The 20,894-nt window shown below is 42.1% G+C and overlaps 1 protein-coding gene across 1 annotated transcript in view; it reads left to right on the top strand.

Moving 5' to 3' along the window:
* Positions 1-20,894, top strand: part of LOC140476759 (uncharacterized) — a 122,313-nt gene that overhangs the window by 67,403 nt on the left and 34,016 nt on the right. Inside the window, exons 14-17 of the mRNA XM_072569565.1 lie at positions 3,632-3,702; positions 7,490-7,561; positions 10,066-10,169; positions 18,051-18,247. Of these exons, the coding sequence (XP_072425666.1) occupies positions 3,632-3,702; positions 7,490-7,561; positions 10,066-10,169; positions 18,051-18,247 (444 nt within the window). The remainder of the gene's footprint in view (positions 1-3,631; positions 3,703-7,489; positions 7,562-10,065; positions 10,170-18,050; positions 18,248-20,894) is intronic.

The raw sequence follows: 20,894 nt of genomic DNA, 5'->3' as shown, positions 1-20,894 counted from the left end.
GGAGGTGACAGCATTTATGTTATAGTTTGGGGTGAGGGATAGTGTGGAGGTAGTGGATGTAGGGTGCTGGTGGAGAAAAGATGTTGATAGTTCAGATTAAGTGATCAGAATGTGAGAATGGCAGAACAATGGTATGTCTCCTGCCAGACTTGAAATGACAGACAGTCCCCCTGGGGTGGGGGGAGGGGAGAGAGGACATGATAACAGAATGCAACAAGCTAAAAGATAAGAGAAGAAATGGGTCACAATTTGAAGGTGTTGAACTCCGTATTGAATCCAGAAGGCCATAAGGTGCCTAGTCTGAAGATGAGATGTTGTTCCTCCAGTTTGTGTTGTGATTCACTAGAATACTGCAGTATGCTGAGGACAGATAAGTGGGCATGCGAGCAGGATGCTGTGTTAAAATGACCGGCTACAGGATGATCATGATCTTGCTTGTGTGTAGACTGGAGGTGTTCTGCAGAGCGGTCACCTGGTTTACATTTGGTTTCTCCAATGTAGAGCAGGCCACATTGGGTGCAGTGGATACGATATGCAAGATTTGGAGGTGGTACAGGTCAAATGCTGATTCACCTGGAAAGAGTAAGCTCTTGGATGGTGAGCAGGGAGGTGATGAAGAGGCAGGTGTTGTATCTTCTGCAGTTACGTGGGTAGGTGCAGTTAGAAGGGGTGGTTGAGGAATGGACTAGGATGTCCCAGAGGGAGGGGTCCCTGCAAAATGCAGTCAAGGGCATGGGAGGAGGTGTATTTGGTGGTGGCGTTCTGCTGAAGTTGTCTGAAGTGGTGGAGAATGATTCTTTTGAATGCAGAGACTGATGGGATGAAAATTGAGGACAAGGGGAGCCCGGTCACACCGTTGTGAGTGATGGGAAGGGGCAAAGGCGGAAGCAAATGTGATAGGTCAGATATGGTTGTGGGCCCTGTCAACCACATTGGGTATTGGATTAGTGGTGCTGGAAAAGCATAGCAGTTCAGGCAGCGTCCGAGGAGCAGTAAAATCGATGTTTCAGGCAAAAGCCCTTCATCAGGAATACGTCGATCTTACTGCTCCTCGGATGCTGCCTGAACTGTTGTGCTTTTCCAGCACCACTAATCCAGAATCTGGTCTCCAGTATCTGCAGTCATTGTTTTTACCTAACCACATTGGGTGGGAAACCAATGGTCATGGAAGAAGAAAGCCAAGTTAGCAGCGCTGCTTTGGAAGATGGCATGATCCGAGCAGGTGCAACCTAGGCGAAGAAACTGGGAGAATGAGATGGAGTCCTTGCATGACATGGGCTGTGACAAGCTGTAGTGAAGGTAGCTATGGGAGTCGATGGCTTTGTAGTGAATGGCAGTGGACAGTTTATTCCCAGAAATGGAGACCGAGAGGTGAAGGAAAGGAAGGCAAGTATCAGAAATGGATGATGTGAAAGTTATGGGGGGGTGGAAATAAGAGGCAAAATGAATGAAGATTTCAAGGTCCTGGTTGAAGCTTGAAGCAGCACTGAAACAACCGTCAATGTATCGTAAAAAGAGCTGTGGGAGGGGGCCAGTGTACAACTGGAACAAGGATCATTCTGCATATCCCATAAAGAGTCAGGCATAACTGGGATCCATGTGAATGCCCATTACCTCTCCTTGGATTTAGCAGGTGAGATGAATTAGAGGAGAAATCGTCCAGTGAGAGAACAATTTCAGCCAAGTGGAGGATGGTGGTTGATGGGGGATTTTTCAGGTCTCTGTTTGAGGAAGAAGTCGAGAGCTCTCAGTCCAACTTGGTGGGGAATGGAGGTATAGAAGGATTGGGCATCCATAGTGAATGGGAGGCAGCTAGGGCCAGGGAGCTGGAAATTGTAATATGGCGGAGGGCATCAGCGAATTCACGGATGTAGTTGGGCAGGATCTGGACAAGTGGAGTGAGAAAGGAGTCAAGGTAGGAGGAAATGAGCTCGGAGGGGCAGGAACAGGCTGATATGATGGTTCTACCAGGACAGTCTGGTTTGTGGATTTTGGTAAGGAGGTAGAAGTGGGCTGTCTGGGTTGGGTGATCGCCATGTTGGAGGCAATGGGAGGAAACTCTCTGGATGAAATAAGCATGGTGACAGTTCTGGCAACAGTTGATATTCTGATATGGAGTCATGGTCCAGAGGCAGTATGAAGAAGTATCCAAGAGTTGGCACCAAGCCTTTGCAAGGTAAAGATCAGTGCACCAAACTACAACAGCGTGACATTTGTCGGCCGAGTTGGTGACAAAGTCAGGTTTAGACCTAAGAAAGTGAAGTGTGACGATTTCAGAAGGGGACAGGTTAAAGTGGGTGAGAGGAGCAGAGAAATTGAGACAGCCAATGTCCCAAGCCTGGATAGTTGCAGATCCACCAATAACACAAGAAGCTTGACATTATCTAAGACAAAACAGCCTTCTTGTTTGGCACCACTTCCACAAGCATCCACCCCCTCCACCACTATCGCTTAGTTGCAGTAGTCTGTACTATCTGCAAGATACATTGCAGAAAATTGCCAAACATCCTGAGACAGCACTTTCCATTTGCATGGGATCTTGTGTTATAAGAAAATCACGCAATAGCATGCTGTTTGAACTAATGGTGTCCGAATTGCGTTACAGCCAATACATGTAATGAAAATTCACGTTGTACAAATGTTATAAATTCTTCAATTGCATAAAGGCCAATTTGTGTTGAAGAAACATGTTATAGCAGAACCAACTGTAAATCTTATTTCAGTCACATTAAGTGTTTTGTAGCATGTCTTCAGTTCCCACATATTGTGCACTGCAACATGCTCGCATTTATAGTGACAGTATATAGCACAAAGCGGGCTGAATTTTTCAGATGAGGTAGGACTGAAGTGTAGAGGCCCTAAAGTTTGGTCATTGGTGAGCGTTGTACTCTTCTGCCATGGTGTCAGTCAAGCACCATTCTCACTCTAGGACTATTGGTGAGGTGAGTGGTGATGGCTACCTGCTTGTAAATAAACCCAACCCACCATCTCTGCACTACCACTACCAACCCACCCATTCATCCATTTGCACACCAAATGAAGTGAGAACACAGCCAAGGTTTGGAGGTGTTGGCGGTGACTTTCTGGCTGCAGATCGAAATGGATGGGAAATGGGAGCCAACTTTATCCACTTAAGGCAAGCACCATTTGTATGGCAGCTATCATTGCGCAGCTACCACCATCGGCCATCCAGTGGCAGAGTTGCCTCTCTTTGCTGACAACCTAGTAACCATGACCTTTCTGCTGTTATTTACAAAAAAAACCTTGAGATTTGGAGGTACCTACTCATTCTCCCCCACCCACCCTCAAATTGCCAGTGCCCACCTATATTGGTGATATCATCACTTGAGAACCTCCAATTTACCCTTTTGTCTTTGAGGCCATTGAACCGTTTGTTTTTAGTAATTAATTATAATTGTGTTGTCTTGTGTTAGATGGAGGAGTTACAGGAAAACAACAATTAAGTCCAAAACTTAGGAACACACTGAGCTCTAACCATTGGACTGTTCAGGACTGATTAGATCCCTTTAATCACTGCTTGAATGATTATAATACCAGTAGTAGTTTTCCACCACTTGGGCTTGAGTACATTATTAATTCAGCTGACTTCATTGTTGTTAATTTTCAACAGGTTAATGGGTTCAACAAAATCATCCAATTTGCTGACCAAAGACTTCAGATGAATAATTTGCATATTTTGAGGTAAAGCATATTATATGGTAGCAAATCTACATGCAATATTAGTAGCAACCAGAAATCTGCTTAAACCATGACAATCAAAGAAAGGAGACAGATGGATCATGTGCTTATTTTCATTGGGACAAATGTAATCATTAACATACTTAATACTTATGCAAGTCTGATTTGCAGTTTCATAATTTTTTCAGCACTTGGATCTCTACTGGTCTAAATTTGGAGTATATGAGCTAGACCTTCATGCTCAAAGGGCATCACAGAAATTGAGGAAAGTTCATAGCCTTGAGCTGGCACCTAATTTCTGGGGGTCAGGTGCTGCCTGAAATTGGGACAGCTGACACCAAAAAAATGGTCCAAGGTCGTCATGGGGCAGCTGTCTATGAAGGTGGGCTCCTTGCTTAAAAAAAAACCAAAAAACTGGTTTGGTGCTGTGAGACTTTGTGTCAGCAGCAATAATTAACTGAACTCCCTTTAGAACTCACCCCTCATATACCCTCACCAAGTTCCCCATGCCCCATTCATGCCCTCTCATACAAACAAAAAACAAGAATAGGCCACTCAGCTTTTAGGACCTGCTCTGCCATTTAAATAGATCATGGCTGGTATGATTTTAACTTCAAATCTACATGTCTTCCCTACTCTGATAATCTTTCATCCCCTTGTCTACGTCGAACTTAAAAATATGTAACGATTTTGTATCCACTACATTTTGAGGAAGGGAATTGCAAACACCCTCAACCCTCTCAGAGAAAAAAAATTGCTTCCTCATCTGTGTTAAACTGACATCCCTTATTTTTAAGAGAATTTTATGCTTTCAGCATCCACCCAGAAAAGTCACCTCAGGATCTTTTATGTTTCAATTAGGTCACCTCTAATTCTTCTGAACTCCAGAGGATGCAGGTTCATATTGTCTAGCCTTTCCTCATAAAGCTATCCACTCGTTCCAATATTAGTCTAGTAGACCTTCTCTGAACTGCTTCCAACAAATTAACATCCTCCTGTGGGTCTGTGTACAGGACTCCAAGTGCAGTTTCATCAATGCCCGAAGTAACTGAAGCATAAACTCCCTGCTCTTTATTCAATTCCCTTCACAATAAACTGTAACATTCTTGATTCGGAGATGCCGGTGTTGGACTGGGGTGTACAAAGTTAAAAATCAAACACCAGGTTATAGTCCACCTGATCACAATCACCTGATGAAGGAGCGTCGCTCCGAAAGCTAGTGTGCTTCCAATTAGACCTGTTGGACTATAACCTGGTGTTGTGTGATTTTTAACTCTGTAGCAACATTCTGTTAGCTTTCCTGATTGTACCTACATACTACAGTCATTTCTTCTATAACGCAATAGTCTCATTCCTGTGTGACCTCGCACTACACAAATCACGCACTGCAAGTAACACTTCGAATGTTGGCCATCTAATCACGTTTTTACCAACACAGGTTTTATAAGTTTGCATTTTATAAACAGCGTTCCCTATTCACCAATTGCATTACAGCCACTTCATATTAATGAAAGACATGTTACAGCAGAACTGACTGTATCTATCTGTGATGCATGCACTAGAATGCTTAGCATCTCTCTGCATCTTAGAGCTCTGCGACCTCTCATCATTTAGATAACATAATTTGTTCTTTCTGCCTAAACTGATAATTTCACACTTTTTCATATTAGGTCTGCCCCCTCACTTAACTTATCTATGTCCCTTTGAAGGCATCATAAGGCTTCACAACTCCCTTTCCTATCTCTCTTTGTGTCATCAGCCTATTTAGCAGTCAATCTTCAATGCATGCAAATATGTTAGCCCCCACACAATGATCTTTAATTTTCCACAGCAACCTTTGCGGCATCTTATCAAATGCTTTCTGGAAATGTAGATACATCAACTGGTTTCTCTTTACCTGCAGCAGAAGTTACTACTTCAAAGGACTTCAATAAATTAGTTAAACATGATTTCATTTTGATAAAATCACGTTTGTTCTACCTGATGAACTGGTCCAAGTGGTTTATCATAATGATTCTATGAATAGGTTCTAACATTGTCCCTATGATAGACTGTTGTATCCCCCTGCCCAACTGCCCCATGGGGAGTTTTACAAGTTTTACAAAGAGATCTTAGGCTATGTAAGTGACAAAACGTGACATGGACTATAATGTGGAAAAATGTGAAGTTGTTCATTTTGGAAGGGAGAACAAAAGAACAGACTATTATTTAAATGGAGCGAAATTGCAGAAAGCTGCAATAGGTAGGGACTCTGAGATACTTGTGCTTAAAATCCAGAAAGCTAGCACCCAGGTGCAGCAGGTAATCAGGGAAGCGAATGGAATGTTAATCCTTATTTCAAGGGAATTGGAGTGTAAAGAGTAGGAAAGTCTTGCTGTAATTGTACAAGGTGCAGGTGAGACCACATCTGGAGTGGTGTGAGCAGTTTTGACCCCCTTTAAGGAAAAACATGGATTTAGGAGGCAATTCGGAGAAGGTTTATTAGGTTGTAGGGATTGTGTAATGAACAAAGGTTACACAGGCTGTGACTCAACTCACTGAGTTGAGAGGTGATCTCATTGAAACATATAGGATTCTTAAGGGGCTTGACAGGGTAAATGCTGAGAGAATGATTCCTCTCATGGAGAGTCTAGAATCAGAGGGCATTGTCTCAGAATTAAGGGGTGTCCATTTAAGACTGATGAGGCAGAATTTCTTCTCTCAGAGAGTACTGAGTCTTTGAAACTCCTTGCTCCAGAAAGCTTTGGGGCAGAGTTCTTGTGACTATTTTTAAGGCTGAGCTTGATTCTTCATTAATAGGGGAATCAGGGTTCCAGGCAAAGTGGATGTGTGGAATGTCGAATCAGCCACAATCCTATTGAATGGCAGAGTATGTCTCTGGAGCTGAGCAGTCTCCTCATGCTCCTTCTGTGTATGGTATTTTGAGACACATGAATGAGGTCATATTCACAAAAATAAAAGATAAAGATAATCCCAAACAGTTGATCTTAACTGTAATAGTCAATATTTTAATTGAAGACACAAGAGGACAGTGTCATTGGATAGCGAGATCCAGGCAAGTGCCCTGAAACTGATAGTGTTTGAATTCAGTTAATTAACTGGAATTGCAAGCTAATCTCAGTAATGGTGAGCATAAAGCAATTATCCTAAAATCCCACTGGGTTTACTTTAGGAAGGGAAACCTGCCATGCTTACATGGCCTGGCTCTAGGTCAGCAATGTGGTTGACTCATTTTGACCCTAATCTGTACAGACATCTGTTCTGAAAATGAACCATTTACTGAGAAGGGGAAATTGGGCAGAAAGGCTTGTGTGTTAATAATGAAACCTGATTTTCATTGATTCACCGTGGCTGACAGTTAGTGAAGGGAAGGTAAAGGAAAAATATTGCCACATCAGAAATAGTGGGACAGGCAATTTTTTAAACTAATGGACAGTTTGTCTAGGTTCAGTTTTCAATACATTGATGAAGACTGGATGGGTAAAATTACTTGTTGACAATAGCATTTCTGTTATATTCGGCCTATTTGTTCAAATGGCTATAAAATCTCACAAGCCGTTATTTGTACGTACCTATGATCACTTCATTTTTCACAATGATATTCTTTTACTTCCTTGTGCCTTAAGAGAGAAATCTACCATTTTATCTCTGAATTTTGTATTTTAGATTTAAAAATACTAGGCAAGAGTGAATTATTTCCTTTGTTGATGAAAGAATAAGTATCTAGAGGATTGGGAAATACACCTCAGGCACCAACTGAAAAAACTAAAAGGACTGCCTTTATTTCTAGGTTAGAAAAGAAGAACTCCATTTTGTTAGCTGCTTTAAACAAAAGACCCAGAAAAAATGAGTCAAGAGGAAGGTATTGCACTTTTCAATTGAAGTGTATTGGCGAATGAATATAGCACTTTTCATGATATTGGTACATACCAAAGCATTTTACAGTCAACATAATACTTATCTATACTTCTGTGTAGTCATTGCTTTAATTTCATGTTTGCAGTCAAGTACATTTTAAAATTGTGTTAAATCCACAAATACTTGCTTGATGAACAGAATTCTGAGATCCTGGAGATTTCCATGATTGCAGAGGAAGGAAGTACAGGTTGTTCTACTATAACATGACAGTCGTGTTTCTCTGCAACCAGATGCTATAGAAAATCGCGCTGTGGAAACCCGTTATAGAAAATCACATGATAGAAGACCGCTCATAGAAAATCGCTATATCCCTTCAGTAGAAATTTTGTGCTGTCCAAACAACGTCCACAATTCGTCAATCGTGTTATACCCAATTTACACCAACGAAACGTGCTTTGTAGCAGAACAACCTGTATGTGCTCTAGTTGTGAATTCTGTCAATGAGCAGAAATATTTTTTAAGTGTCCACCTGATCGAGACCACTCACGACCTTTTATGTTTAAGTTAAGTCACCTCTTCTAAACTCCAGAGGATACAAGCCTAGCCTGTCTAGCCTTTACCCACAAGGCAAACTGTTCATTCAAGGCATTAGCGTGGTACATGTTCTTTAGCTGAAACTAAGGTAAAAGGTGACCATCATGACCAATTACACTAAAAGCAATCTGTCATTTCGGAAGATGTTAGTATTACGTTGAAACTTTTCTTCAAGAAAAGCTGTGGTAAGGAGGGAATGTGTCATAGGAGGGCTTTATACAAGAGCCAAATGGCAAAACCCCCCGAATTATCAAACAGCTTCTGGAATAAGATAAAGACTTTAATCTAGAAAGCCAACAAATTTATGAGTTTTCCATTAGTATTTTAGGTGCGTTTCACCTTTGCCGTAGTTACTCTTAAAACCACCTCATAGATTGTAGGATTTGCCACTGAAATCCTCCCAGCGCTCTAACAATAATTCCAAATCCATTTACTCAAGAGATACCGTTGGTTTGATCACTGAATTTTGTGGTCATTCAATATTTTGCTCGTCTCACTTTCATGAGATGTAAGGAGGAATATCAGCAACATGTCCACAGTCATCTTCTGATCTTTTTATTCTGATGAAATGGAATTCATAAGTGGAGGTAGCAAAGAGTGAGCATGAACACCAGTATGGATCATTTTGGTTGAATGGCCTTTTTTCTCTGCTGGGCATTTGTGGAAATATACCCAAAACCTGGCTTAGTACTAATACTCTGTATTGACCAATTTTAAAGTAATAGTGAAAAGCTTATTTTAAATTCTATTTCATTTCTACCCCAGCAGGAATCTCACTCTTACTGGTTGGTGACTTAATTTCAACTTAATTTCTGGTGATGTGACTGGGGAGAAAACAAGCAAAATGCAAGCCTCATTGATGCACAGTTGAACTGTATTAAAATGCTGTGGTTCATTGTACTAATAATGTGTGTATTAAGGGATAATTGTGGAACTGTGATGGATAAATAAGAGTTAAGATCCACATGCTTATATTTGATGTCCAGCCGTTGCTGGAGTGCGTGAGCGCTCATCAGAATTGCAACTCGCACCAGTGGGACTCGAAAGGCAGCATGGATAATGTAGTCCTCACTGTATGCTGGAGGAAGTGAGCAAATCAGGGGAAAGTTGTGTGGAGAGAAACAGTTAATGTCTAGAGTTTGAGCTAACTATTGTTCAGAACTGAAAGGGGCTGAAAAATGCTTGTTTCTGTTGTAGACAGAGGGGGAGGGGGTGTGAGAGTGAAAGGAACAGATGGTGATGGTGCCTGGAATGTAAACCAGAGTGTAGCAGGTTTAAGGTGAGATGGGGCAAGATTTAAAAGGAAACTAAGGGGTAACTTTTTCATGCAGAAGGTGATGCATGCGTGAAATGAGCTGTCAGAGGAAGTGGTGGAGGTGGGTATAATTACAACATTTAAAAAACATCTGGATGGGTACATGACTAGGAATGGTTTAGAGGGATATGGAGAAAGTGAGGACTGCAGATGCTGGAGATCAGAGCTGAAAATGTGTTGCTGGAAAAGTGCAGTAAGTCAGGCAGCATCCAAGGAACAGGAGAATCGACGTTTCGGGCATAAGCCCTTCTTCAGGAATCCTGAAGAAGGGTTTATGCCCGAAACGTCGATTCTCCTGTTCCTTGGATGCTGCCTGACCTGCTGTGCTTTTCCAGCAACACATTTTCAGCTTGGAGGGATATGGGCCAAATGCTGATAAATGGGACTAGATTAGTTTGGGATGTCTGGTCGGTATGGATAAGTTTGACTGAAGGGTCAGCTTCCGTGCTGTACTCTAAAAGGTACTGAGTGTGCATGATCTAATTCAATAGTGAAACAGGCTCAAAGGACTGAGTAGCCCACTCCTGTTCCTCTTTTGGTCTAAGGTTGGTTCCAAACCTTGTTGTCATTATTAAAATATTCCCCTCTACCAAAAACAGTTCTCCAGATTCCACAAGTGGCAGCAGTAATGCAAGTGGAAGGGCTTGTCATTCTAAGGCAAAACAGTTCAACCACGATGAAGCTGACCTTTGTTTTGCTAAAGGTAAGTCTTTCTTACTTAGTTTGCACACTTTGTATTAATGTAAGAATCGTTCCCAAACTCTAGGCTTAACCATGTGGACAGGAATTACATTTTACAGCCCAGTCACATACAGAATCAGTTTTAATGTGAGTTGTGCTGCATTTAATATAATAGCCTGCGTCCCTTTCTATACTTCTGTCTTAAGATCCAAATCCCATCAGATTACCTGGGATCAGTGGTATGCTTCCCTGAGGGTGCATTTACCAACTTCCAATTGATCATCAAGCACTAGAAGTAAAGCAATGTCATTGTTACAGATACTCAATTTCCTTAGCAACTTATATCTGTAGGACATCTTTGAGCGAAAGTAGTGTTCTAAAGTGCTTCACTAGAACATTATAAGACAAATTAAGACACTGAGCCACATAAGGAAATAATTAGAAAGATGTCCAAAGAAATTCATTCAAAGTTAGGTTTTGAGGTGTGACTTAAATGTGGAAAGCAGAATAGATTTAAGGAGGATATCCCAGAGTTAGAATTTAAGCAACTGAAGGCATGTTCACCAATAAGGTGGGGGAGCAGAAGCAGGCCATTCAACCCATTGAGTCTTTTCTGCCATTCAGTGAGATCATGGCTGATCTGATAATCTGCAATTCTACCTTCCTGCCTTTTCCATGTAACCCTAGACTGAAACTAGACCTAGACTAATAGACGGATTTTCAATCCGTCTCCGCCTTGAATACATTTGATGACTCAGCCTCAACAGCCTTCTGGGGTAAAGAATTCCATACACAAAAACTAAAATTGCTGGAGAAACTCAGCAAGTCTGGCAGCATCTGTGGAGAGAAAGAGAAAGGAAAGTCAAAGTTTCATGTTCGATGACCCTCCTTCATCAGAGTTTCACTGATTCACTGCCCTCTGAGAAAAGAAGTTCCTTCTCAGCGGTGGAGCAATTAAGGTTGGAGAAGTCTAAGGGGCTAGAATAAAAAGAGCCCAGATGTTTTGGGGGGTTAGGAGGCTGGAGGAAACTACAAAGATAAGGAGTGGCAAGACCATGGAGGGATTCAAAAATAAGGATGAAATCTTTAGATCAGGATGTTGTTTTGACTCTGTGCCAATACAAGTCAGTCAGCACAGGATTAATGGGTGAGCAGGACTTGCTGTGAGTAAAGACAAAGAAGGGCAGCAGAGGTTTGAATGACCTAAAGTTTATGGAGGGTACAGTTTAATGATGAGCCAGGAGCAGTGCAGCCTCCTGAGGTCCATGTGCAGCAATGACTTCCAGAATCAGCACTGATTGCCATGCATGGAACCCTGGAGCTGAAGTGCATTGAAATAGTTGAGTGTAGAGACAACAGAACCCTGAACAGGGATTTCAGCAGTAGAGGAACTGAGATAAGGACAAAGTCAGGGGATGTTACAGAGATAGAAATGAATTAGTCATGACATGAATAAGAGGTCAGAAGCTCACCTGACACCAAGGCTGCAAGCTATCTATCTTGATCTCTGACTATTGACAGGTTGCGAGATAGAATGGATAGTTAGAGAACTGAGTTTGGGACCTGAGCAGTGATCCAAAACAATAGCCTTTCTGCTCTGTACTACTGAATGTTGAATAAGCAATCTGATGGTTTAGCAACGGTGGAGGATTCAAGAGAGGCGATGGTAAGGTTGAGCTGGCTGTCTTCAGTGTACACGTAGCAATTAACATTATATGGAGGAGTGATGAGGCAGGAGCAGGGTAAGGGGGCGATTTTAGAGTTGTCCCATAAGTGGGGGGGGGGGGGTTGAGAGAGGTGACAGTTAGATTGTCAGGGATGTGTGGAGGGTGAGAGAGACGGGAAATGGGGTGGTCACAGCTGATGAGCTTTTCTTTCCCAAGATTCTTTCTACCATCCCTAAATACTTTTGCATTGAGTGGGTTTTCATAACCCTGCCTAGTTCACCTTGCAGTGCCCCTAATTGGCCATTCAATCAAGACTCTCCAAATGGTGGATTCCACGGAGGTGCTGCCTGGCATCACAAAGCAAACCTCCCAGGAATGGGGGAATGATTGCAGGAATGGGTTAATATTAGTTAAACACAACTCCTTAGCTTGGCATTGGTCCCCACTCCCTTCCCTAATGATCAAGACTCTGAGGCTAATCTGGTGCTCTCGAGCCCTGTTCTTAAATAAAAAGGGAAAATAAATGCATTAGCCTGGCATTTACCTGCTCAAGTTGGACAGCATGCGATGACTTTATAGCATATTCCACCTGTCTTGCACGATTCCAATCCGAAACAATACAAATAACAGAACCCTCTCTTGAGGAAGCCTATTGTCTCTTCCATGAATCTAGATTAGAGTGGTGCTGGAAAAGCACAGCAGTTCAGGCAGCATCCGAGGAGCAGGAAAATCGGTGTTTCAGGCAAAAGCCCTTCATCAGGAATCCTGATGAAGGCTTTTGCCTGAAACGTCGATTTTCCTGCTCCTCTGATGCTGCCTGAACTGCTGTGCTTTTCCAGCACCACTCTAATCTAGACTCTGGTTTCCAGCATCTGCAGTCACTGTTTTTACCTATTGTCTCTTCCATGTTGTCCCTGATGGAAGAATGGGCTGCATCGCATCTTCACTTGGCCTTAGTCAGGAGGTTGTGTAATGGAGTCGTCATCTATAATAACAGAGGGTAGCCCTTGTCTCCCATTAACCTTCTTTGTGAGGCATTCAGCCCTTTAAATGAAGTAAGACATGAGAGTTCCCAGGGTTAGAGGCACCATTGCAACAGCGAAGATACCTGGTGCGGATTTCTGGGGTGTGCTGCAAATGACTTGTACATTGATGGACTGGAATAATTTTCTGTTCATGAAGTCAACCAGATTATGACGTGACCTTGCAAATCTGATGTGTATACTGTACGCCATACCCTGCACCTGGGAGAAGCCAACTAAATTGGCAAAGTCTACTGCCTGGGATGCGGGATTGAATTTGTAACTAGGAAACAAAGTGAAGTGGTGTGACTTGTCACAAACTGCAGTAACATCTTGATATAGTTTGTGGTTTAAAGATTAAGAGATCCTCCAAAGGGACCTCGTGGTTCCTGCAAAGCAGCCAGTTTTATTAAAATTTTCTCACAGTTGTCACTGTGATGGCTTCAGGCTATTCTTTCAGCTGCAGCAATTGGCATGGTTCTGTGATAGTGACCCAGGGCATCCTGTGTCTGTGCTGACACTGCACCTCAGCTGGAGACAATGGTATAGAGAAAGATAGATTCTGGGCCTTGAGTACTTTCTCTCCATCGCAGGGGTACATTCAGCTGCAACTTCATGTGTAGCTGTATGGCATCCTCCAGAGGTTGCAGCTGGTCCTGTGCATACTGGTGCATCCGCAATTTTTTAGTGCCTTCATTGCACTGTAGCAACAGTGACGATAGCCCCTGATAGAGCTGGATCCACAGGTCCTCAGTGGATCCATAGAAACAGAGCGTGGCATTATAGAAAGCACAGCTGTCATCTTGATAGCCACTGGGTTTCATCCTTTCAGGTTTCAATTCCTGCTCTAGTAGATGACACAGTATTGTGATGGTGGGGCCATCCTTAGCCTAGAGACAATACACCTCACTTCTCTAGAGGAAATTACATCAAGGATATTGGACTTCTGGCCTCCTGTTGCTCCTCTACATCCTGAGGGCCCTTTCAAGTGTGATCTTTTCTCATGTGGAGGCTATTCCACATCTGTTGGAGATCTCTGGTGACGCCTTTGTTTCTCCTCCATTTCTCCATGCTTTCAAAGCACCAAGGCCACAGAGACACAACCTTTGCTGCGGCCAGATCTATTGGTTATAGCTCCAATGAACCTACTTGGGGAATTTCTGAAGCCGAACAGTTTGTATTAATATAAGCAATCTGTATTCACATCATACACAAGTATCACATTTCAGCACAATTCTCCGAACAGTGGGGCGTGTAGGAAATCCACTGCATGCCATCGCAATTGTCTTTGTGAGTTATGTGATCATTTTAGACAATAGACAATAGATGCAGGAGTAGGCCATTCAGCCCTTCGAGCCTGCACCGCCATTCAATATGATCATGGCTGATCATTCCCAATCAGAAAATGTGAATGATCTCCAGATGAGGCATGTGTTGACCGTTAGCGTTATTAGATTACTTACAGTGTGGAAACAGGCCCTTCGGCCCAACAAGTCCCCACTGCCACGCACCCACCCAGACCCATTCCCCTACGTTTATACTTGCACCTAACACTGCGGGCAATTTAGCACGGCCAATTCACCTAACCTGCACATTTTTGGATTGTGGAAGGAAACCGGAGCACCCGGAGGAAACCCAAACAGACACAGGGAGAATGTGCAAACTCCACACAGACAGTCACCTGAGGTGGGAATTGAACCCGAGTCTCAGGTACTGTGAGGCAGCAGTGCTAACCACTGTGCCACCGTGCCACCCTAAGGTCATCTGTGATTATTTGTATTTCACAGATGACTGTGATCAAGCTATAATGACTAATTACAAGGTGATGATTGCTTGTGACCAGGATTTACAGATATTTTCTAATCGGCCTGTTTAGAGATGTTATGTTATACCTGGAACAGTTGGGGCTTGAACCTTGGCCTCTGAGCTCAGATGTAAGGGCACTACCACTCTGCCACAAGACTCGGCAGAGCTGATTACTGCATTCAATTCATAGGTGGGATACAATGTTTACAGATGACTTCAACCTTTACTATGTGCCTGATTAATCCAATGGGGGGCCTCTCATTGCTTACCAGTAGATTCCACATGTTTAGACAGAAAAACAGAAATTACTCATGTCCACCCCTGGTGTTATTGCAGCCATTTTTTTTAATTTCCATTGTGCATTAATGATTCAAATGAGAATGGAAGACAGAATAGATTGCTTTTCACAAAGTGAGTTTGCAGGCTCAACCTAGTAGTCAAGGGGACACCCACCACTAATTCTTTCATGTGTCATTCATCTTTGCCCTCCCTGTGACACCCTCCATTCTGACCTTGCACAGATTCCCATCCTACTATTTCTTTTACATTGTCATCTGCCAGCATTATCCTCCGAGACCAGCTACAGATAAGCCATGCCAGCCATCGTATGATGCAGGCCAATGTCAGTGTATGCTAGTGGGACTCTCACCATTATTAGCAATCACTATCTTGACATTCAAGTATTGGATAGAAAATTTTCTCAACATCAAGATTTTTCTGTTGTCACCACATATTTCCCAGCTGACTCTCATTTACCCATCTTGTTCAGGGGCTGGGAAAATTCAGTCCAAACGCCAGTTTTTAATTCTTAACAATTGACATGGAATATCTTATGATTAGAAAACCATCAAACCCACCACATTCTGATGCTGGTGAGAGTTTAACCTCTGGTCTTATCTGCACGGTTTTTGTTAGTCTCACACTGGGAACCATGAACAGTGTACTATTCTGTCAATGATGTGATTGATATCATGTATTAGAAGCTTGAGTTCACATTGCGTTCTGTTTACAATATCAAAAACAAAGGCCAAGATCCCCAAAGTTGTTTTTTTTTGTCATGAGTTGTTTGGGTTTGTGAGTTTGATTAATAGGAGTCTAAATGCCATGGAGTAGAATTTAAAAGCAGTATGGGATGATACTGTGTCAGCAATTGAGAATTGTATTGAGCAGTATTCTGAGGTAGGCTCCCAAAGTAGAACTGAGATATGTAGGATTGAGCAAAAATTCCTATCACCTGAAATACTGAACAAGATCATGATCATTTCTAATAGCAAAATACTGGACAAAAGCCTCAGCTCAGGCTGCAACAACTACATACAGAGCCAGTCTGGGACTATTGTTCAACCTTGAGTTCACATACTTCCACTGAAGAGAACAATCAATTAGACCTAACACTCTAGACTGAAACTAACCTACAAAAACCCAGACATTTTGAAACCTATACAGATACCGGACATTTGACTCCAATCAAAAATGTTCACATTTAATCTTGACAGTCGGGAAGCCAATTGATCTCAAAATGAACACCAGTAACAGAATGGCAAGTGAAGATAAGAAGCCCTGATCTCACCTGAAAGCTATTCCCCACAGCTGTCTCCAGAGGAAGGATCCCAAACAGTTGTCCCCAGAAGAGGAATCCTAAACAGCTATCTCCCCGAGAACAATTCCTCGGCAGCTATTCTCCAGGATGCATTCCAAACAGCAATCCCCAGAAGAAGAATTTCAATAGCTATTTCCAAGAGTTACCTTCAGAAGGGGGACCCAACAGCAATTCTGAAACCTACTGACACAGTCCTGTTCCGTACGAGGGGAGCTGACCACGACCAGCAGATCTAAGAACCGACAATCTCTAAAAACCACCGACCCGACTGCCACTACAAGGCGCCAGACACATCCTAGGGTGAAAACCAGCTCGTAAAACCAAAATAAGGAAATCCAGAACACATTCGACCGCATCAGTGGACTCCACCCAGACTGAAGGCCTACATCGTCCAAAGTCTTCATCAAGGCATCAGGTACAGTTAGCTGGAACAGCCACCAGTACTTCAAAATTGTGTTTATCCCCAGTGGTGAGCTTAAACTCCTGAGACCCCAAAGTATCCAACCTAGCTAGCAGGGAGGGGAAGGTGGGTAGTGACAGAGCAGAGAACCCCAGGGTAGCAAATGTAATGAAAGTGCCTGTGATTAAAACTACTGTTTAGCTTCTAATAGTGTTAACCCATGCTTAATTTGGAAGTGTGTTTAATGACTGCATAGTTGTGTTAATTTCAGTTCTATTGCATTTGCCTTTATTTCTTGTATTATACATTTTTTATATTTAATAAATGCAGAGGTTCTTTTGCCCTGAAACACCCGCCTACTGCCTCCATTATTTTACTTTCCTAACTAAGTCAGTATCAGAACCAGGATCTGGGAGTGATTTGAACCTCCTAAAAATCAATAAATTATTGATAGCAAACCAGAACCCAACAGATAAGAGCCTACATTTCTGAGACCACTGGAGATAGACCCTTTTGGAAGATTATTTCTGGGTTGTTGATTTTTGGGGAGTGGGATCTTGGGATCAGGGGCATTGGGTAAACTATTCTTGCCTTTGGATGTTGGGGTGAGTATTGAGGAATATTGTGTAATCAGGAGAGTACTGGGAATGTAGTCATCTGTTTGCAAGATCGAAGAATGGCAAAGAGAGGAGAGAAATCATGGAAGACACAAGGCCTTGGAAGGTTGATCTGCAGGACTGAATATTGTTGGGAATTTGTACTATAGGTGAAAAATTCAGGAGAGAGGAGAATGTCAAATCTTGTAATGGGACCAGGAGCTTGAACCTTTTGCTGATGCCTTATTTGGTACTAACGTTTCCAGATGCTTCTGAATGAAGAAACTTTGCTGTGACAGAACCAACTCTCAATAGGATAATAAAGTGGAAAAAGCATGTGTAGATTCAAATTTTTATTCCTGCAGCTCCACCTGAGACTTGGCTCCTACCCACAGATGTTGTCAGCACTCAGAATCCTAGAGTCATAAAGATGTACAGCACGGAAACAGGCCCTTCGATCCAAGTCATCCATGCTGACCAGATATCCCAACCCAATTTAGTCCCACCTGCCAGCACCCAGCCCATATCCCTCCAAACCCATCTTATTCATATACCCATCCAAATGCCTCTTTAATGTTGCAATTGTACTCGCGCAATCCTCTATAAGGTCATCCCTCAGCCTCCGACGCTCCAGGGAAAACAACCCCAGCCTATTCAACCTCTCCCTATAGCTCAAATCCTCCAACCCTGGCAACATCCTTTCTGTCCATGTGTGCCAGCTCATGCCTTCCCTTCCCACGTGGTTGGTGGTATTCTTGCAACAGATCAGCATGACAACCTGCACTTTTTAAAATCATTTAATTTTTTTTCAGGTACTCTGCAACATTTAAAAATGGGAAACAAACGTAATCAGAAACCAGAAGTAGATCACTTAGAATCTAAGGAATATGTCAGCAGCCAGTATCAAATTGGCAGCAGTTCTCAACTAGACATTTATTCGGTTTGCAACAAGAAAGATGAACACCACTTAGAAACTGAAACAGTTGGCACAGCTTCAGAGATATCCCAGGTTGGCACTCCATTGCCTTCATGAAAAGATTACCTTTTGTTTACTAAAAGCTGATGTTTTTGTTTATTTCTGTAAATAATTTGCAGAACAAAATGGTAGATGGCTTAATGCTGTGATCTCGCTTTGATAGAATATGTACTGGTCACCAATTATATTCTGCACTTTACAGGAGATGGATGGGTTATGATGGAGTTGGGTAGTGAGTGTTGAATGTGACAAGGGGAGAAACATGATTGCCTTGCTGATCCAATGTCTAGGTTGATTCCAGAATTCTAATGATGCACATGAATTGTCTCCTTCCTACTTGGTCCATTTTTTTTTAACCAGAACCAAAGCTGGTTTCACATAAAGTCACCAACTTCTTTTTACAGAGTGAAAACTAAAAATGTCTTTTTCACCCTTTCTGTAATGAGGTAAATTAGACAAAGGAGAGCTAGTGGATGTGATTTGTTTGAATTTCCAGAGGCCTTTCACATGGTGCTGACCGGGGGCTGCTAATTTATATAAGAGTCCATAGTGTTGGGGCAAGGTACTGGCATGGAAAAAGGATTGGCTGACTGGCAGAAGGCAGAGAGTATGTGTACAGGGGTCTTTTCTGGGTGACAGCTGGTGACTAATGGAGTACCACAGCAGCCAATGCTGTGACCACAACAATTCATGTTATACATTAAGTTTCTGGATGAAGGAACTGAGGACATTGTTGCTAGTTCTACAAATGGCAGAAAGATCAGTGGAGGGACAGGTAGTGCTGAGGAAGTGGGGCAGTTGCAGAATGACCTGGACATGCTAGGCAAGCATGCAAAAAGTGACAGATGGAATACAATGTGACAAAGTGTGAGGTTTTACATTTTGATAGCAAGAATAGAGGCTTGGACTGTTTTCTAAACTGGGAAAGGCTTTGGAAAGCTGAAGTGCAAAGGGACTTGGGCATCCTAGTTCGGTTGGTGGTTAGAAAAGCAAATGTTTTCTAACCTTTTTGAAATTAATACAAAAGCAGAGATATACTGCTGAGGCTGTGTAAGGCTCTGGTCAGACTGTATTTCGAATATTGTGAGTAGTTTTGGGCTCCGTGACTAAGGAACGATGTGCTGTCATTGACTGGACTCCAGAGGAGGTTTACAAGAATGATTTCGGGGATGAAGGGATTATCATATGTGGAGCTATTGAGGACTTTGGTTCTGTACTCAATAGAGTTTAGAAGGAACTTGCAGGATACAGAGAAGCCTGGATAGAATGGATGTGGAAATGATATTTCCACTAGTGGGAGTGACTAGGAGCCCAGGGGTACAGGTCAGTGACGGGACAACACTTTTGAACTGAAATGCAGAGGAATTTCTTCAGCTAGAGGGTTATGTCTTTGTGGAACTCATTGCCACAGAGGGCCATGGATGTCAAGTCATTCAGCATATTTCAGACAGAGATAGGTTCTGATTAGTGAGGGGATCAAGGGTTATGAGATTGAGAAACCTATCAGCTATGATTGAGTCTGCTCCGCCATTCAATGTGCTGATTGGCTTAATTCTGCTCCTATATCTTATGTAACTATCAAGGGACTTGGCCCTTTGAGAAGTTGATGTGTAAACTCAAGGTCAGGTCTTGCTTGGAAAGTAAAGATATGTTAACAATGAATACCAGAATGCAAATCAACGAACAACTTCAGAAAATTTAAGTGACATGTGAACTGCAAATTTCCAGAGTTTGCTAGTTGATTTACATGTCTCACAAATGACGTTTAGTTTTAGCATCTTTCTTAATTTCAAGAAGTTGCTGCATTTGCACATCAATTGTCCATTAAACTCACCACAATGTAAACAAACATTGATTTGATCATTATTAGTGGGTGCTAATCAGTGTCTCCAGCTCAGAAACTGAACAGTTTTTGCTGTGGATTCTCACTCATTCAGGATCTGAATTAACCTCAGAGATTTTAAAAATGTCAGCTTTAAAAAAAAGTTTTTCCCTTCTATTTATTTTCTTTTTAATTCCAATCTTTGTTAACTCTGTATATTTCTCTTTCTGTATCTGATCTGACTTTAATCCTCCAGCTAACAATTTTTTCTCGATCCTTAAATCTTATCAGTCAAAGAAGAACACTGAAGGTCCCACCATTCACTCTGTTCCCAAAGCCATGTCACCCTCAATATACCATCCTAAGCTCTCACTCCCTGCGCATCTCAGAGAATAAACAATTGAGTTAAAAATTGAGGCAAGAAGCTTAATTTATGGGGATAATGTGAGATGTGCCATTCCATTTTTCTTTCCATCTGCAACCTTAGTATTCTGAGTCCTTTTGTATTCTACTCTGGATCTCTTTGAAAATAACTTTTCTGTGATTTGCCAGTACCTTTCAATCTTTCTTTTTACTTAGTTTTTGGGGATGGTTTTCTGTTGACACCCTACACATCGACTTACTAAGATATTTTCACAAAAGACAACACTACCCACAGTTCAGTACATTAATGAAACTCCTCCATTTTGGTCTGGGGCTTCATCTTCAACATGGACTGAAACCACACAAGCTAAATAATTGTCTGACCACAAATAAAATTAAGCAGTAATCACCAAACATACTGCCCTGTGTCACTCTGTTTACACCTATCTTGGGAAATAAAGTAAAAATTATTCCCATTAATTTTAATCGTGTGTA

This window comes from Chiloscyllium punctatum, chromosome 5, assembly GCF_047496795.1.
Source record: "Chiloscyllium punctatum isolate Juve2018m chromosome 5, sChiPun1.3, whole genome shotgun sequence".
Taxonomy (NCBI): Eukaryota; Metazoa; Chordata; class Chondrichthyes; order Orectolobiformes; family Hemiscylliidae; genus Chiloscyllium; species Chiloscyllium punctatum.
The sequence above is the reverse complement of the archived record's forward strand: the minus strand, read 5'-3'. Positions and strand labels throughout refer to the sequence as shown.